Raw genomic sequence first — 16,937 nt, forward strand, 5'->3', positions numbered from 1 at the left:
GGTAAAAAACTCCAGATTTCAATATATACAATAAAACTATATTTTTCAACCATATCTTTCATCTACAAATTTAAAAGTTAAACTCAAACCCAAACAATCAGTGTTTCTAGGTTAAAACTACATATTACAATATACACTATATACATTTATTTTTCAACAATGTCTAAAATTAAAAGCAAAAGAAAGACATACCATGGGTAGTGTTGGTCGGAAAATGGGAGGGGCAACCTTTCTACCCTTTTTCTTTTTAGTTTTTGCATCCTTTGCTTTAGATGATGACCCCACTTCCGTTTTCAATTTTCTCTTGGTAGAAGTTTGATTTGCCATTAATGTCGTTGCATGCAAGCTTTTAGACCTCTGTTCAGTCAAGTTGGGGTGTTCAGATTCAAAAATTTGTTCATTGTTAGGTGTTATTAATTGGGAAATCCCAATATTAAAAGACGGATGATCCATTGTGACAAATAATCCAAAATCGATTGAAACAAAAAATTGATTTTGAAAGAAAAATGAAGAAGAAGAATAATACCTATTTTGAACTTTGGGACTGTTGAATCGTTTGAAAATCCAATTGCTTTGAAAGCGGTAACTGATTTGGTAGTGGAAAAGATTATAGGCGAGATTTAGGTAACTGATTTGGTAGTGGGAAAAATTATAGGCGAGATTTTGGGGGTGAGGAAGATGGGTTTGGTTTCTTTCATAATTAAGTATCCGGAAAAGAGGAATTGGGGAAAAGTAGGGATTTTTGAATTTTTATGAAAGAGAAGGGATTAATTGATAATAGGTAAACATATGTAGTGTACTTTAGTAATTTTGCCTTAACTAAATAAATCAAATAAGAGGCTAGAATATTCAAAAAAGGGATGGGAAACTAAAAATCTAGATGGATCATTTCGAGAATGAGCGGTCCAGTAGGTTTATATATAGCCCATTTCCCATTACGGCCCAATCAATTTTTCATCAGTAATGTTTCGGGTCTAACCGATGAAAATGGCCGAAAAAGATCTTGTGCGAGGGTTTTAGGAGTTGAAAGGAGATTTTACAGTCGCCGGAGAAGAAACAGTAAAGTAAAAATGGGGAGGAGAATATTGAACGACGCATTGAGGACTATTGTGAATGCAGAAAAGAGAGGATTTGCTTCTGCTGAGCTAAAACCTGTCTCCGATGTTATTGCTAATTTCCTCCAAATCATGAAGTATCGAGGTAATTATTAACGGTTCTCCTAGTTTTTGAGCTCTAAAATCTTCAATAAATTTTGGCTTAGATTTTGTTTTGGTATAGAATTTTGAATCGAAATGTATCTGCTGAAATCTATAGGCCAATGGTAAATCTGGAATTCGTATGTTTAGACTAATCTGCTTTTGAATGTTCACTGTAAATAAGAGGTTGAATATGTATTTTATTGTGTTATTGATCATTCTACGAGCTGTCATTGTATTGCCCTTCAAATCTCCTATTTAAGATCCTTCCTCCAATATGAGAGAAATCATGTGTTTTTAATCGAATAAGCCTATAAAAATCATAGAATATGTTGGGCTGCTTACATTGTAACTACATTCTCAGGTTATATTAAAGACTTTCAAGTACACGATCCTCATAGAGTTGGTAAGATATCTGTTGAATTGCTTGGAAGGATCAATGATTGTCGAGCTCTCACCTATAGACAGGATATCAAGGCAGCAACTCTTGAGGATTATAAAACGCGCACCCTTCCTACACGTCAGGTTTGACTCTTTTTTTTCTCCATGCTGCCTAACTCTCATCAATAATAAGAAAGCCATCAAACATGACCTGCATCATTGTTCATTGAGTTTTGAATTTTGCATCATATAATGTAATTCCTGTTTCATGTCTTCTCTGTTTGAATTTAAATGTGCAAATGGTAATCTGTTCACCCCTGCGTTTGAATGTGTTCGGTCTTGGAATCCTCCCCCCCTAAGTATTTTAGCATTGTCCTGCATTTCTTTTTGGTTTCATTCGACTTACATGTCTTTTTCCCTAATCACAGATGATGATTTTTGCTCTATAATTTCTCATGTTTCAAATTCATCCTGTTGGGATTTTTTGTTCTTATATTTTTGTGAAGTAATTGATCATTGGAAAATTGTAAAGTTACGTCATAATTGCTGTAATAATTGAGAATTATAAGATATGCACGCTACCAACACGTCAGGTTCGTGTCATCTCCCTGAGTAGGACTTTGTTTTCTACATGCTAATGAGCTCTTACCAGTTACAAAAAAAAGCCATCAAACATGAGCTACATCATTAGTCATCAAATTTTGAGTTGGGCCATTCTAGGCTTTGCTTCATATAAAGTACTTCATATTTAGTAAATCTTGTTTCTTATCTTCTCTCTGTTCTCTGTTTGATTTGCATTGTTCACTAAATGCTAATCTGCTCCGCTCTGCTTTTAGTTTATCCTCTATTTGACTATGTTAAGGTCTTGGATCATAGTCCTAATTTCCTTTATGTTTAACATGACTTGCATTTCTTTTCCCCTAACGACTTTATCAGAAGAATCAGTTTGCTCTATAATTTCTCGCGTTCATATTTATCCTATTGCATTTTGATGTTCTTAAATTTTTGAAAAATACATGTACCACGGGAGCATAATGGTAACTTTTTCCTAGCAGAGTAGATTTTTTTCTAGGTGAGAATGTTTCTTGCTATTACTAGAGGTGTTTTAAGGTAGTGTACCTATTGTACATTGAGAATGGAGAAGATCATAGCCCCCAAGCCCATCACTAATCTACAATGTCAAAAAGATGATCCACAACCTCCACTAAGCATAAAATTGGTGTGGGACTTCGCAGAAAGCTCCTTGAGGGGGGATCCTTTCAGTATCATTTTATCTTCCTCTCCAATTCCAAAGTTTTAAAGTTTGTAATCTTTCTACCTCATCAATTCCCATCTTAAACACTTCTTCTGGAGTACACCTCCCATGATGGCTGTCCGGCCTGGACAAGAGGATATTCATCTTGAGTTGCAACAGTAGCGTCCCTAACTAGCAAGTACTGCACTGACAGCTTACCATGTTCGTTTTAAATATTTTACGTATGTGGATATATATCATAGACAATGAATTCTTATCTTGATCATATTTTAAGATGGTGAATTCTTATTTACCATCTTTAGGTACTCATAGGTTCTTGCTCCCTGATTCTGACTTTTTACATGAAATGTTTGCGTACTGTAAATGGAAATGTAATGCTTCCTTATGTCTATGAAAGCTTACCTGTTGCGAGGGGCTGGGTATTAGTTGTCATACTAATATGGCTGATTCTCATTACCTGAAGGAAGTTTGGTACTTTGCTGTTACAGGTAGACATAAAATACATATTTAACAAATTTTTATTATAGGAAGGGAACACAACTTTGCAGTTTCACTGGGTAATAAAATACATATAAAATATCTTGTGAATGAGATAGTTCTCCATAAATGTGAACTTGTGAGATATGGCAAAGAGTCTTTCCCGCTTACCTTCCTAGATCTGTCAAATGTCAATAATGTACTAAAAATATTTGCAGTCAAACTGTGGTTGTGTTGCACAACCTGTTTTATCATGAAGCTCTTTTGCATATTGTATCTTGAGGTGGTCTGTGCCAGTTTATACTCCCTGCTGCACTTACTGTCGACCAAATATTTGCAACCAATAGATCAACAACTTCCTCTTCCGCATTTATTTTCACTTGTTCTTTTCCAGCTTCTGAACATATTGTCCTCTGCATTTTCAAAACCTGCTCCTACTGTATATTTATCCATTTACCATACCCATTCATTATTTTTGCTCTTTCTTTTGAGTTCCTGCTCTACCAAGACACATCCAAAGTTGTCATTTGTCTCCACTTTCACACCAACCTCCTTACTTTTTTTTTCCAGTCCGAAATAATTATTCTCATCCATCTTTCTGTTTCCAGACACCAACCTTTATATCATTTTCTGTCCAAAAAGAACCATTTTGAGCCATCTTTCTATCTGGGACAATGAAGCAGAAGGAAGCATCTTTGACCAGAAAAAGCCATCGTGCAGACATGCTACCTGAGTTTATACCACCATTGTCCAAGAGTATTATACCCATAAGGAGTCCTCAAGTTACAATAGTTTACTACTATTAAACATCTTTGATTTTCAGTCTTTCTTCTTTATCTTCCTTCCATTCTTTTTGTCTGTCAACATAATTTTTTCCAAAGTTCCATTTAGATTTATTTTTCTGTCTAAAACACAATTTTATGTGAAGATAATGAAAGCATACGCTTGGAGAAGTCATCCATTGCTGCAGTTAAATGTGTTATTGACCTTTGAACCTTGTTAGACACATGTATACATGTTGATACCTGTTACCTTAAATGCTTTTATGTGGAATCTTGCTTTAGACCTTTGCATGAAAACCTTTAATGATCATTTGCTTTAACATCCAACTATCGAAGTCAGGTTCTTTTCACTACCTTTTCTTACTTATGACCACTATTTTTTTTTTAAAAAAATTCCTATAGAAGGTATTGATCTATTCCTCTTCTTGCAGTGGGGATATGTTGTAATTACAACACCAAACGGAGTTTTGGATCACGAAGAAGCTCAGCGGCAAAATGTGGGTGGACAAGTTCTTGGCTACTTTTATTGAACAAGTTCAGACGTGGTATGGTTGAAAGTTGGCAAGAGCATTGTTCTGATGTCATCTGTTTACTATATTGTGGCTTGCCGCTGACAAGGAAGATTCAAACATACAAGCAGCCTGGGCTTTCCAAAGGCCCTATATGAAAGTGGATAGGGAATAAAAACATGAGATTCCTGTTAAATTTCTCTATTTACTTGTAGCTATACTTCTGAGCTTTATTGGTGTGGAGACTTTTGAGTTAAATTGTTTTTATGCTCAAAATCAATGAGATCATAACAGCCTTTGTCGGGAAAAAAAATAAAAAAATGTTTAATGCCTGCCAATTTAATTTTAATATGAAGGGGCGTGATTTTCATGTCTCTTGGTGATCAGACAGTTTCTCATGGGTGTAGTTTGTAGGATATTGATGTATAATATGATGAGACGTTGGAGGAAAAATGTCTGTGATCTAAAAACCTGCGAGTGGAGGCCTACAGTGTTAACTCCAACCAGCATAGATACTGGCAACTTTGCACCCCAAAGCTTGGACATAATAATTTTGCCTCATAGTTGAGAGAGACCTTATGATTTTATAGCACGCCACACCCTTGGTGCAACAAATAACCACACACTTAAGCTAGATGAAAGTTGCAGTGTTTCATCCTTTATTTCTCAAATGAAAATTGATGTATGCAGTAAGTTGCTCAAGGAAAACTTAGCTGACCATTCATAATTGCTCATGCTTTGGTTATTCCTTCATCATCATAGCCACATATGATTGAAGTCATCTAACATGAAATTTTCAACTATTCACACAGACACAAGTGCCGAAACACAATTGTATACATATACTCAAAACCTATTAAAAATTTGGCTTCACACGACAAACTCAAGCTCGTAAAAACTATCAACAAATTAGCTTAGCATAAGGTCATTTCTATTTTTGTTGCTCAACATGAAGTCATTCCAATTTTGTGATTCAAGGATAAAACAACCTAAAGAAGGCTAAGACTCCACCCTATACATATACTCCAGTCTTCCTTGTGTTTGCCTTCTTTCCTGATCAAGTAAAGTAGTTCATATGGCTCTAGAATCCTAATTATATAAAGATTTCTAGAGTTTCACATCAAGGCCCTCTATGACTCAAAACACACAAGCACATAAATATCATCTCTCTTATCACAAAAGCACATAAAGTGCACACTGACAAGTAGGACATCTAAGCCATTACTAAGCTTTGCTCACCCTACACTGGTGCGGCTTACTGCACCAAAAGTTTCACTGTTTCACTTCTCCGTTTCATACCTGGTGAAATCTACGCAGAATTGAACAATTTTCTGCCTCGACACTTAAAAAACATATTCAGTATTATTACTGAAGCTCAATGAGCATGGAAAACCAGTAGCTTGGAAGATGCTTTCTCCACCAAGACAGCACCTCCAGCAGCAATTATATTATCACTCAAAAGCTATTTTCCTAGATGACACTAGTCGCCCATGGGGAACAGATTACAGAATACATATGATCTTCTCCTCTTTCTCGGACGCAAAATCTAACTAGTAAAATTAACAAAAATTGATCTGCAAAGTTGTATAGAAATAGTAAGAACGACCCTGCAAAATCAGCTCTGTTAACCCAAATATTTTTGCACTTATGGACTTGCCCAATGAAAAAATGTGTGTGTGCAATATTGTAATCCACTACCCTCTCTCACGGACTTACACTAATAAGGTGGATGATTATTACACTGCAACATACAACTATCTAATTTGTTATAGTAAGAATAATATGATACAGTCAGCTAACAAGAACTATGAGAGCATATCAAATTGGCGTGTAGTTGAACTTAACCAGGAATTTTAGCTGCATACAAACTTGTGAATACAATCAATATCCAACACCCCCCCACCCCCACTCAGATCATCAACATTTTAAAACCTCTTCAATATCAAATTGCAAGTTACGAATGTGAGTTATGCAATATTAATAGATGTTTTCCTAGTTACGAAAACTAAACTTAAACAATGAAAACGAAGCTAAGCATTAACACGTCTGCAGCTTCTTACCAGTAATGATGCTTTCTCTGGCTGAAAAAAAAGTGAAGTCAATCCATTTAACTTCAGTATCAGATATGACATCCAGTTCCACAATACTCATTGTTTTTTCTATTCAAAATCATCACAAAGACGAGCATGGCATAAAGTTAAAGTCCATGAACAGGAGATTTGGGTACCCAATTGTTCACGCACGAAGAAATGCTATAACAAGTTAGAACTGTTTGAAGATTAGCTTGACACAACAAATATCAAGCTTGAATAGAACAAAGCAATCATTCCTATTCCCCTATAGACCTATACCCTCCCCTCCAATAAGAAGAGTCCCCACATTTACTTTCTTTTAACTGAGCGTGAATCTATTCTAATTTCAATCCTCCGTTCCGTACAGATCAACTATACCAACCGGAGAGCTTCGTCGTCACAGGTAACAACAATGCAATCCGGTCAAAGGTTATGAACAGATATATTAACATGTCAAAGAACAATACGAACAGACAATGGATACATTACCAACATGCACATTGAATTATAAACACACAATTTGTAAACCATTAAGAAAAGCAAAAGAACTCCACCAACACAAGAGAGTTAAAATGTACATTAAAGACGTTCAGTTTTCAGAATGAAATAGAGAGAACTCCACATACTATGTCACAATATATCAATTGCGCAGCCTCGTTATTAACAGGAAAATCATTAGTTTCTCAATTACCCACGCGCCTTCAGCTCGGCAAGGCGCCTGGTTAGATCATCCTCGTCGACTTTCTCACTGTCCTTAGTAGGAATAGCATGGCCAGCTGCTTGTGGAAGCCCCACGGAGACCTCGAGGCCGTAGTCATCGGCCACCTGGTGCATGAGACTGTTAACCTGGTCTTCCGGAGTCGACAGCGAGGTACTTCCAGCCATAGAACTCTCCATAAACTCAGCTTGAACTTCCATATTAACAAACTGGCGCTCGAACTGGTCCATCGTCTCGGACATCTTCTGGAGATTACCGGTATTGAGAGAGGACTCGAGTGATTTGACGATATTGCCCATAGACTTGCTGATTGTGCTCATTTTTGCCTGAGTATCGAGTCGAGCCACAACGGCGTCCAGACGCGAGGACAAACGGAGATAATTCATCTGCTCGCTGCGCTTGCGGATTGCGTTCTCGGCGTAAATTCTAGCGCCGTCCATATTCCCTTTCTCGATCGCTTTTTTCACCTTAAGCTTCTCGGATTTTTCGTCTTTCTCACATTTCCGGGCTTGGCGTTGAAGACTCTTCGATGTGAACTTGAGCTCCATGATCTGGTTCATCAATTTCTCTGTGTTCCCCATGGATCTAGATCTGGCGATGAACTCTTTCGAATTTGTGAATTATCAATGCAATTTGGTGATTTTTCACCTTCGAATAATCACTTTCTTCTCTTCTTGGTGTTTTATTAGGGTTTGAAGACAGATATTTTCCTGGAAATTACTTGGATACCGAATTTGTATATGCTACTCGCTTTCCGTGTAATGACTAATCTACGGTCAGAAACAATTATAGCGTGTGTTATTTCAATAATAATCGTTAGATCACCGAAACACGCAGTGGTGGGCCCAAGCGATGAGTCGACCGTTGTACAAGTCCTTTACTCTCTCTTTTTTCCATGTTGGTATTTCTTTTTAATTTTATATAATTAATTTTAATTTAGTTTCTAAGTGACGTTGGTATTTCTGCTACGTGTTTATTTACGTCCTCCTTCCTATTTTCTTTGTAAATAAAATTTTGTTTATTTTTATTAAAATTAATACATAGCTATAAAAAGTAGTCTTTCTAAAAGAGGGATTGAGAATGTGATCAATTGTTTCTTCATGTTGTAAAAGAGATTAAAATAAGATTATTTTTTTCCGTTCAAACTGCTCGCGAAATTCTCTTTATAGACTCACCTTCAAATCAATATTATGAGCAATTATGAATCGTATATGATCTCGATTGAAGATGATCCCAATTAAATTTTAAATATTCAATTATTTTATTGGTCCTATTCAAAAGAACTTTTAATCATTTTGATTAGTCAATCGTCTAAGTATGGAGAGTGTGCTCCTCTTCCTTTATTTTTGTTGACATTACGAAGTTCTAAACCGATATAGGGAAAATGCATAAGTACCCTCAGTCTATGCCCAAAATCTCTGAGACACATCTAATCTTTACTAAGGTCCTATTAACCCCCCCGAACTTATTTTATATATAATTTTCTACCCCTTTTCGGCTTACGTGGCACTATTCTTGAAAAAATTGTCAACACGCATTGGGCCCACAAGATAGTGCCACGTAGGCCGAAAATGGGTAGAAAATTATATATAAAATAAGTTCGGGGGGGTTAATAGGACCTTAGTAAAGATTAGATGTGTCTCAGAGATTTTGGGCATAGACTGAGGGTACTTATGCATTTTCCCTATATCGGTTTAGAACTTCGTAATGTCAACAAAAATAAAGGAAGAGGAGCACACTCTCCATACTTAGACGATTGACTAATCAAAATGATTAAAAGTTCTTTTGAATAGGACCAATAAAATAATTGAATATTTAAAATTTAATTGGGATCATCTTCAATCGAGATCATATACGATTCATAATTGCTCATAATATTGATTTGAAGGTGAGTCTATAAAGAGAATTTCGCGAGCAGTTTGAACGGAAAAAAATAATCTTATTTTAATCTCTTTTACAACATGAAGAAACAATTGATCACATTCTCAATCCCTCTTTTAGAAAGACTACTTTTTATAGCTATGTATTAATTTTAATAAAAATAAACAAAATTTTATTTACAAAGAAAATAGGAAGGAGGACGTAAATAAACACGTAGCAGAAATACCAACGTCACTTAGAAACTAAATTAAAATTAATTATATAAAATAAATTTTGGGCATAGGCTGGGAGGTACTTATACATTTTCTCAACCTATATATACACATCTAAAATATGAAGATATTACATTAATATTAAAATATCAAAATTTATATATACATCTAAATCTTGACATGTTATATTAAAATTGTGTGCAAAATAACTTAGGCCATGTATTTCTTTGAACACTTTGGATGTATAAGGTTTATGCTAATTGAAAACTAATAAATATGAGATTTCAAAAAATTACTAAATAATCTAATACTATATCACTAAAAATATTAAAGGATAAATTATATGATAGTCTATGGTAATTGTTGTATTGATGGATATAGTTACTAATGAATAACTTTGATTAACATCATGTGAGACTCAGGGACGGAGCCAGCCTTCTGTTAGGGGTTCATTCGAACTCTCTTCGGTGGAAAATATTACTATTTTTACATAATTAAAATTATATTTTATGTATATATAGTAAATGTCGAACTCCCTTCGATTAATTCGTGTGTTTAATTTTTCAGATTTTAAACCCCTTATTAAAAATTCTAGCTCCGTCACTGATCAATGAGACTAGTGGTTGATGGACAAATAACATTGGTTCAAGATTAAAAATACAAATAGTCACTTAGTAATGATCCAATTCTGAATGCGATTGTGTATACAAACACGTATTTAATTCCGAATGTTTTCTCAACAATTTTAAAAACTAAAAGGTATGATTAGAAGTTTGATCAAACATTGTTCTAAGTAAAGACTCATATACAGGCAGAGCATGAACTTCATTTGCATTAAATTCGAAAAATCCTCTGCAAATGGAATTAATACTAGGACTATCTACTATCTGTTTAAAGTAAAAAAAATAAAAATTAGGCGCAGTAGTGGCAACTTTTGTTGACACCCTCCAAATGCAAGTCCAAAAGACACATATATTCTTTCTGCCAAACGGCAGAAATACTCGGTGGTAATAATTTCGCTGCCATCATTATTCCCAGTAGCAACTTGTTCTGGAGATAAAGAGAGAAAGCATGGAGGTCACCAGTTGCTATTATAACACTCATTATTTTTTATAGGCGAAATGGTATGGTGGACCCTTATATTTGTATCAGTTTGTATTTTGAACCCTTCTACTTATACCTTTGTCATCTGGACCCTTAAACTCAATAAAACACAATTTAACAAACCCCTCTGACCATTGACCAGGCTTATGTGGCATTAGGATGTCTGAGTTGGCAAAAATTTGTAACTACACGCCTATTAAGGCGAGTGAGGAGCATTTTTACTTAAAAAATATATTAAAAATTATTTATTTATTTAAATTATTTATTTTAAACCATTAATTAAAAAACTCCTTCTTCTTCACCCATTACACCTCCTTTTCAGCCATATTCATCCCTTGCCCAACCCTTTTTTCTTTTTTCCACAATCTATTTTCATTTATTTAGATTATCTTGGGCACCTCCTTGAGTCAACTAATTCACCGACGGAGGGAGAGAGCGGCGCTAGTGGTGCGATCGCCGGACACCATTGATACACAGTGGAGTGAGAGAGAGGCGCGACTGGTCAACGAAGAGGAAAATGAGGTGGGTAAGGGTGCGAGGATCTAATCATGGCAGCGAAAATGGTGATGGTGTGCGGCGGAGATGAAGGCGCAAATGGTGATGGTGTTTGGCCAGATCTGGTGTGGTGGCTTAGGCTGTTGGTTTTGTGAGGTTGGAGAAGGAAAGGAAAATGGTCGTGACGTGTGGCGGAGAGGAAGGCAGGTAAAGGAAAGAATATGAGTGGTTTCGCCGGCAACAATGGCGACGGTTTGGGCCATGAAAAAGTGGGAAGGGGAGAAACAATAATGGGTAGATTTCGACGAGTTTCACGGCAGAGGTTGGTGTGAAATTGTATTTGTAAGCAATTTGGGGTGTGAAAATAGTAGTTGGTGTTGGATTACGAAAAGTTTGGCCAAATCTGGTTGTGCCGTGGCCAGATCTGATTGTGCGGTGGCTTAGGTTGTTGTTACTGTGGAGGTTGGAGGAGGAAAGAAAAATAGTGATGGTGTGCGGCGGAGATGAAGACGGGTGAGGGAGAAAGTATATGTGATTTCGCCGGCAAAAATGGCACGACGCCGGCGATGGCTTTTTTTGGTCGTAAAATAGGGAGAATTAGAAATGCCAATAATAAATTAAAATGTTATTATTTTACATTTTATTAAATAATTTTGGTTAATAATTTTTAAAAATACTTATGAAATAATTATGATGTGGCATCAATATATCTGACGTGGATATGACATTTCAATTATATAAAGGAGAGTGAGCTACACACATGGTTGGAGGGGCTTAAAAAGTCTCATTTTAATTGACTTTAAGGGTCCAGATGACAAAGGTATAAGTAGAAGGGTTCAAAATACAAACTGATACAAGTATAAGGATCCACCAGACCATTTCGCCTTTTTTATACAATGTTGTTACCACATCAAAAAGAGAAGAATTATAATTACATCATTTCGTTCAAACAAAAATGATAATCACTTTGAATTGTGATGGAACATTTCAAATTTCTATATTCCTTATCTATCTCTCTTTTTATATGAATTATTTGATTTAATAATTTTTTATATGTCATAAAAACTACTTGGATTTACCAAATAGTACAATTCTACTCAATAAGTTTACAACATGTTCGTTTAAAAGTTTTTTTTTTTTTGCATATTATTATATAAAAAAAACGTAAGTAATCTTAGTCATACATATATTATCTTGGATAAATCTCATTCAATACTCTATTAATAATATTAGTTCACTAGCGAGGATAAAATTAGAAAAAGTACATGAAAAATTCACTTTCTAATCAATAATCAAATGAATGATTTTGCTAGACAAGTGAGTTTTACTGTTTGTAAATTACTTGTTCACATTTAAATTGGTACACCCATTAAGAAAATAATTATTGACATGGTGAATTTACAATTTTATCTCAATTAATTATGAAGTGAATGAATTAAAAACTTAAGGTTTTCAAGAAGTTTTACATTTTTCAAAGTAATTAATTGAGGATCTAATAGATAAAAAATTTATTTTTTCTTGATTTATCAAAATGAACAAGTCATTAGAGACAATTTAAAAAAAATAAAATGGACAAGTACTTAAGAACAAAAGAGTATTAAACTAGTAGTTTTAAGAAGAAGGAATTAATATACTCTAGTTAGCTCCAAAAACTAATTTAATAAAGTGATATTTTCCGTAATTAATTGAGTCATTACGGGTTAAATTTGCTCAAAAAGACGAAAAAAGGGTCACCTTGATCGATGGAGCATTGATTCTTGTGCCAGAAAATTGACCTGTTTCATGCTGAAAGGCACCTAAAAACGGTTACACAAAACAACAAAACGCTCACTCCACGTGTTCTGCCACTACTCTTCACCCTTTCAGCTTATGTGCCACCTTTCGCCCCCTGCTTCTGCTCTTCCTGTATTTCTCCGCCATTTTCTCTCTGCTACAAACGCTTATCTAGCCATCTTCATCACAATTTTCACGCCCTAATTCGATAACTTCCATTGATTGCATTTTCCATTAGCTTCAGCGGGGATTCACGTTTTCCCTTGTTGGAGTTTTTTGGGGAAATGAATGAGAATATTGGTGCGGAGGATTTGGAAACTATAGCCTTTGAAATTGGCGTGGTGGTTCCGAAGAGTTCAGGAAATAATAAGGATGGAGATGAAACTAATGATTGTATTGAGGTTCTCGTTGATGAATTTCGAAAAGCGGGATTGATTATTGATAGAGTTGTTGGCCTTCAGAATGAATTCCTCAGGGTGCGTTACGACTTTCTTCTTCTAAATTCAGCTGTCATATACTCTGGTTTGCAACGTTACGGTTTCGCTTAGCTTTACAGGAGATCGTTCTTCATTACTAAATTACTAGTTTGATTTTTGTTTTTGTTTGAATAGTACTGCTAGAGAAATCACCATTGTTTAGCTTACAATTTGTTTTAGTTTTCATAATTATAGCTAACCAACGTGTAAACCCAAATGAATCTTTCTGCATTTCCTTTTCCCCTCTACGAAGTCACTTTCTTACTTGCAAACATGCTTCGTTTTTCTTTCTTTTGAGCTGAGGATGTATTGGACACAACCTCTCTACCCCACAAAGGCAGAGGTAAGGTTTTTGTACCTCCTACCCTCCCCAGACCCACTTGTGGGATTATTACTGGGTATGATGTTATTGTTGTGTGTAACAATAAATAATTATATCGGATATCCCTGAATGGATGGAGGATTCATGGGTGAGAACTGAAATAGATTGCAGCTGCCCTGCTGATATGCTCCAGTTTTAGTAGGAATTTTGCAATGTACTTGTCTTCTTAGTGGCAACAGAAATGATAAGCAAGCTTGTAAGAACAGCATCGACCATAGTATTAAGCTTGGCTCGCATAAATTAGGGTGGTAGGCATAATTTCTTTCTTTGTGGGGATATAAAGGACCCCAAAACTTTAGAACTGAATTTTGGACCTTGAGACTGAGAACAAACATTCTCAATTGTCACGAGCTAAGAACTAGTGTATTCTTACTTTAAAAAGTTTGAACGATAGCATATAACACATTAGGTTCTTTTACCTGTAGCAAGATAGGCAATGCTTGAAGAGTCACATATGGGCACCCAAGGGTGTGGCCTAGTGGTCAACGAAATGGGTTAAGAATCATGAGGTCTCAAGTTCAAATTCCAGCGGAGACAGACAACAACACTAGGTTTCTTCCCATCTGTCCTAGCCTTGGTGGACATAGTACTAACAAATATCCCGTAGAATAAGTTGAAGTGAGTGCAAGTTGTCTCGGACACCACGGTTAACCAAAAAAAAGAGGGAGTCACATGTAAACAAATAAGTTGACAATGTCTATGTATGTATACACATCTATGTGGGCTATCCCTTTTTCTATGATTATAATTTTCTTTAGTTAGTGAATACTGTTATGGGCATGATATATAAATACACACACTTGGTTCATGACTTCATGCAACAAAATAGGTCTGGTCACTCAAAAGATATCTCCTTCTTGCTGGTTTATTCTGAATTCTGCATATGAAATTACATGATCTTAAGCTCTTCTTTCCAGTTGGGAGCGCCATTAAAAACTCTTGGCCAGGCTGCAGCAGAGTTGCAGTTGAAGAAACGGACTCATATCGGTGATAATCATTAAATTGTTTCCTCATTAGATTTATCATTAAATTGTTTCCTCATTAGATTTATCTCTAGTTGCTCATTTTTATGTATGATCTTAGTAATTACTGGCTGATGCACCTATCCAAAAAAATTGCAGGCTTTTGCTTATTTCTGAGCACACAATTTTGGTTTCAGGAGTGGATTTGCAATTTCACTGGGATGAGGTTGAAGCATATGAAAGGCAGCCAGATGGCTCCTTGTTTAGCTGGTTTGAGCGCTACTGTTGCTACCGTCACATAATATATGGGATTGTGAGTTAACTGGAATCCTAGCCTACTCTAAATCTTGAGGTTACTTGTCCTAATGGATGCATAAGTTTATTCCCACCTTCATTTGATTGTCTATATCAGATTAGGCAAGTCTGAAGCCAGTCTTTTCCAGTGCTCTTTAATTGTCCCATCTTTGCAACTATTATTTCCTTTTCCTTCATCACAAATAAATCTGATATGTCCTAATTTATTCCAAAAAGTAGTCGTCTGTATCTTAATTGCAATCTAAACTGGTATATAAAAATTCTTTTGTTATGTAATATCTCTCAATGTATTCCTCCCCATATTTCAAGTTCATGTTTGCTGAGTCCAAAATTGCAGGTGAACACAAGCACCTCAACAGTAATATTAAAGTCTGATGGAAATGAGGTGCACTGGGAACCAGGAAAGCCTCTTTTGCGAACATTGGAGTCTATGGGCATTGTTAAAGAAGTGTTTCCTGTGCATGGTATGTTTTCTCTGATATGTTCAAGTTTACAGTGGTCTAGAAACATCCAAAGAAGATTAAAATTTACTTTGCAGATGAAACAAAGAGGAAGCAGCTTCTAAGAAGTTGGGCATTGAACTGGTGGGACTTCACTGTGCAACCTATAGATGATATTTGTAACTATTATGGAACGAAGGTGAAGTTGTTGGACGAGTCTTTTGCCATTCTCTAATCATGTTATGATCCACTGCTATTTGTGTCAATGTTCTCTACGATGTTCATTTTCTACTTGCTTAACACCCAATACATAATGTCAACAATAGATAGCTTCCTATTTCGCATTTCTTGGGATGTACACAAGATGGATGCTCTTCCCAGCTGCATTTGGACTTACAGTGCAGTTAGTGGATTTTGGGTAGGTCAATCACACTTTCTGTTCCATTTTACTGTCTGTGAGAAATATATGGGAAAAATAATATTGAATTGTGTATCTAAATTGTTACATTGAGACCCTATTTATAGACAATACATATACATTGAAATCCTTTTCTAACTAGGATTCCTATTCCTATTCTTCTTCCTATTCTAAGTAGGAATATATACATATTTCTATTCTAACATTCCCCCTCAAGCTGGTGCATACAAATCATATGTACCTAGCTTGTTACAGATGTAATTAATACGAAGACTTGTGAGGGACTTGGTGAAGATATCTGCAAGTTGATCATTTGACTTCACAAATTTCGTAACAATATCTCCTGAGAGTATCTTTTCTCTGACAAAGTGACAGTCAATCTCAATGTGCTTAGTCCTTTCATGAAACACTGGATTTGATGCGATATGAAGAGCTGCTTGATTGTCACACACAAGTTCCATCTGATCAATTTCGCCAAATTTTAGTTCTCCCAACAAACTGTTTGATCCAAACTAGCTCACAAGTTGCTGCCGCCATTGCTCGATATTCTGATTCTGCACTAGATCGAGCAACCACACTTTGTTTCTTACTTTTCCACGACACCAAATTACCTCCTACTAAAACAAAATATTCGGGTGTCGAACGTCTATCAGAGGGTGATCCTGCCCAATCAGCGTCTGTATATCCAGTGATATGCTCATGGCCTTGATCCTCATAGAGTAGTCCTTTACCAGGAGCTGACTTTATATATCGCAGGATACGAACAACTGCTTCCCAATGACTATTACAAGGGGAAGTCATAAACTGACTTACAACACTCACAGGAAAAGAGATGTCAGGTCTAGTCACTGTGAGATAATTCAACTTTCCAACAAGCCGTCTATACCTTTCAGGATTACTAAGTGGCTCCCCCTGTCCTGGAAGGAGTTTAACATTCGGATCCATAGGAGTGTCAATAGGTCTACATCCCATCATTCCCGTCTCCTCAAGAATGTCTAAGGCATACTTGCGTTGAGAAATAACAATACCTGATCTAGACTGAGCAACCTCAATACCTAGAAAATACTTCAATCTGCCAAGGTCTTTAGT

The 16,937-nt window shown here is 35.9% G+C and overlaps 3 protein-coding genes across 3 annotated transcripts in view; 2 read left to right on the plus strand and 1 right to left on the minus strand.

Moving 5' to 3' along the window:
* Positions 1-967: 967 nt before the first annotated feature.
* Positions 968-4,983, plus strand: LOC102596507 (40S ribosomal protein S15a-5-like). Its single transcript, XM_006342948.2, has 3 exons — positions 968-1,200; positions 1,561-1,721; positions 4,523-4,983. The coding sequence occupies exons 1-3, from the start codon at positions 1,071-1,073 to the stop codon at positions 4,619-4,621; spliced, it is 390 nt and encodes a 129-aa protein (XP_006343010.1). The 5' UTR covers positions 968-1,070; the 3' UTR covers positions 4,622-4,983.
* Positions 4,984-7,134: 2,151 nt separating this feature from the next.
* Positions 7,135-8,106, minus strand: LOC102596846 (ESCRT-related protein CHMP1A). Its single transcript, XM_006342949.2, has one exon. The coding sequence runs from the start codon at positions 7,969-7,971 to the stop codon at positions 7,360-7,362; it is 612 nt and encodes a 203-aa protein (XP_006343011.1). The 5' UTR covers positions 7,972-8,106; the 3' UTR covers positions 7,135-7,359.
* Positions 8,107-12,787: 4,681 nt separating this feature from the next.
* The window catches only part of LOC102597168 (anoctamin-like protein At1g73020), a 12,233-nt gene continuing 8,083 nt past the window's right edge, over positions 12,788-16,937 (plus strand). Inside the window, exons 1-6 of the mRNA XM_006342950.2 lie at positions 12,788-13,331; positions 14,631-14,700; positions 14,873-14,988; positions 15,328-15,454; positions 15,529-15,629; positions 15,757-15,848. Of these exons, the coding sequence (XP_006343012.1) occupies positions 13,140-13,331; positions 14,631-14,700; positions 14,873-14,988; positions 15,328-15,454; positions 15,529-15,629; positions 15,757-15,848 (698 nt within the window). The 5' untranslated portion in view covers positions 12,788-13,139. The remainder of the gene's footprint in view (positions 13,332-14,630; positions 14,701-14,872; positions 14,989-15,327; positions 15,455-15,528; positions 15,630-15,756; positions 15,849-16,937) is intronic.

This window comes from Solanum tuberosum, unplaced genomic scaffold, assembly GCF_000226075.1.
Source record: "Solanum tuberosum cultivar DM 1-3 516 R44 unplaced genomic scaffold, SolTub_3.0 scf00040, whole genome shotgun sequence".
NCBI lineage: Eukaryota > Viridiplantae > Streptophyta > Magnoliopsida > Solanales > Solanaceae > Solanum > Solanum tuberosum.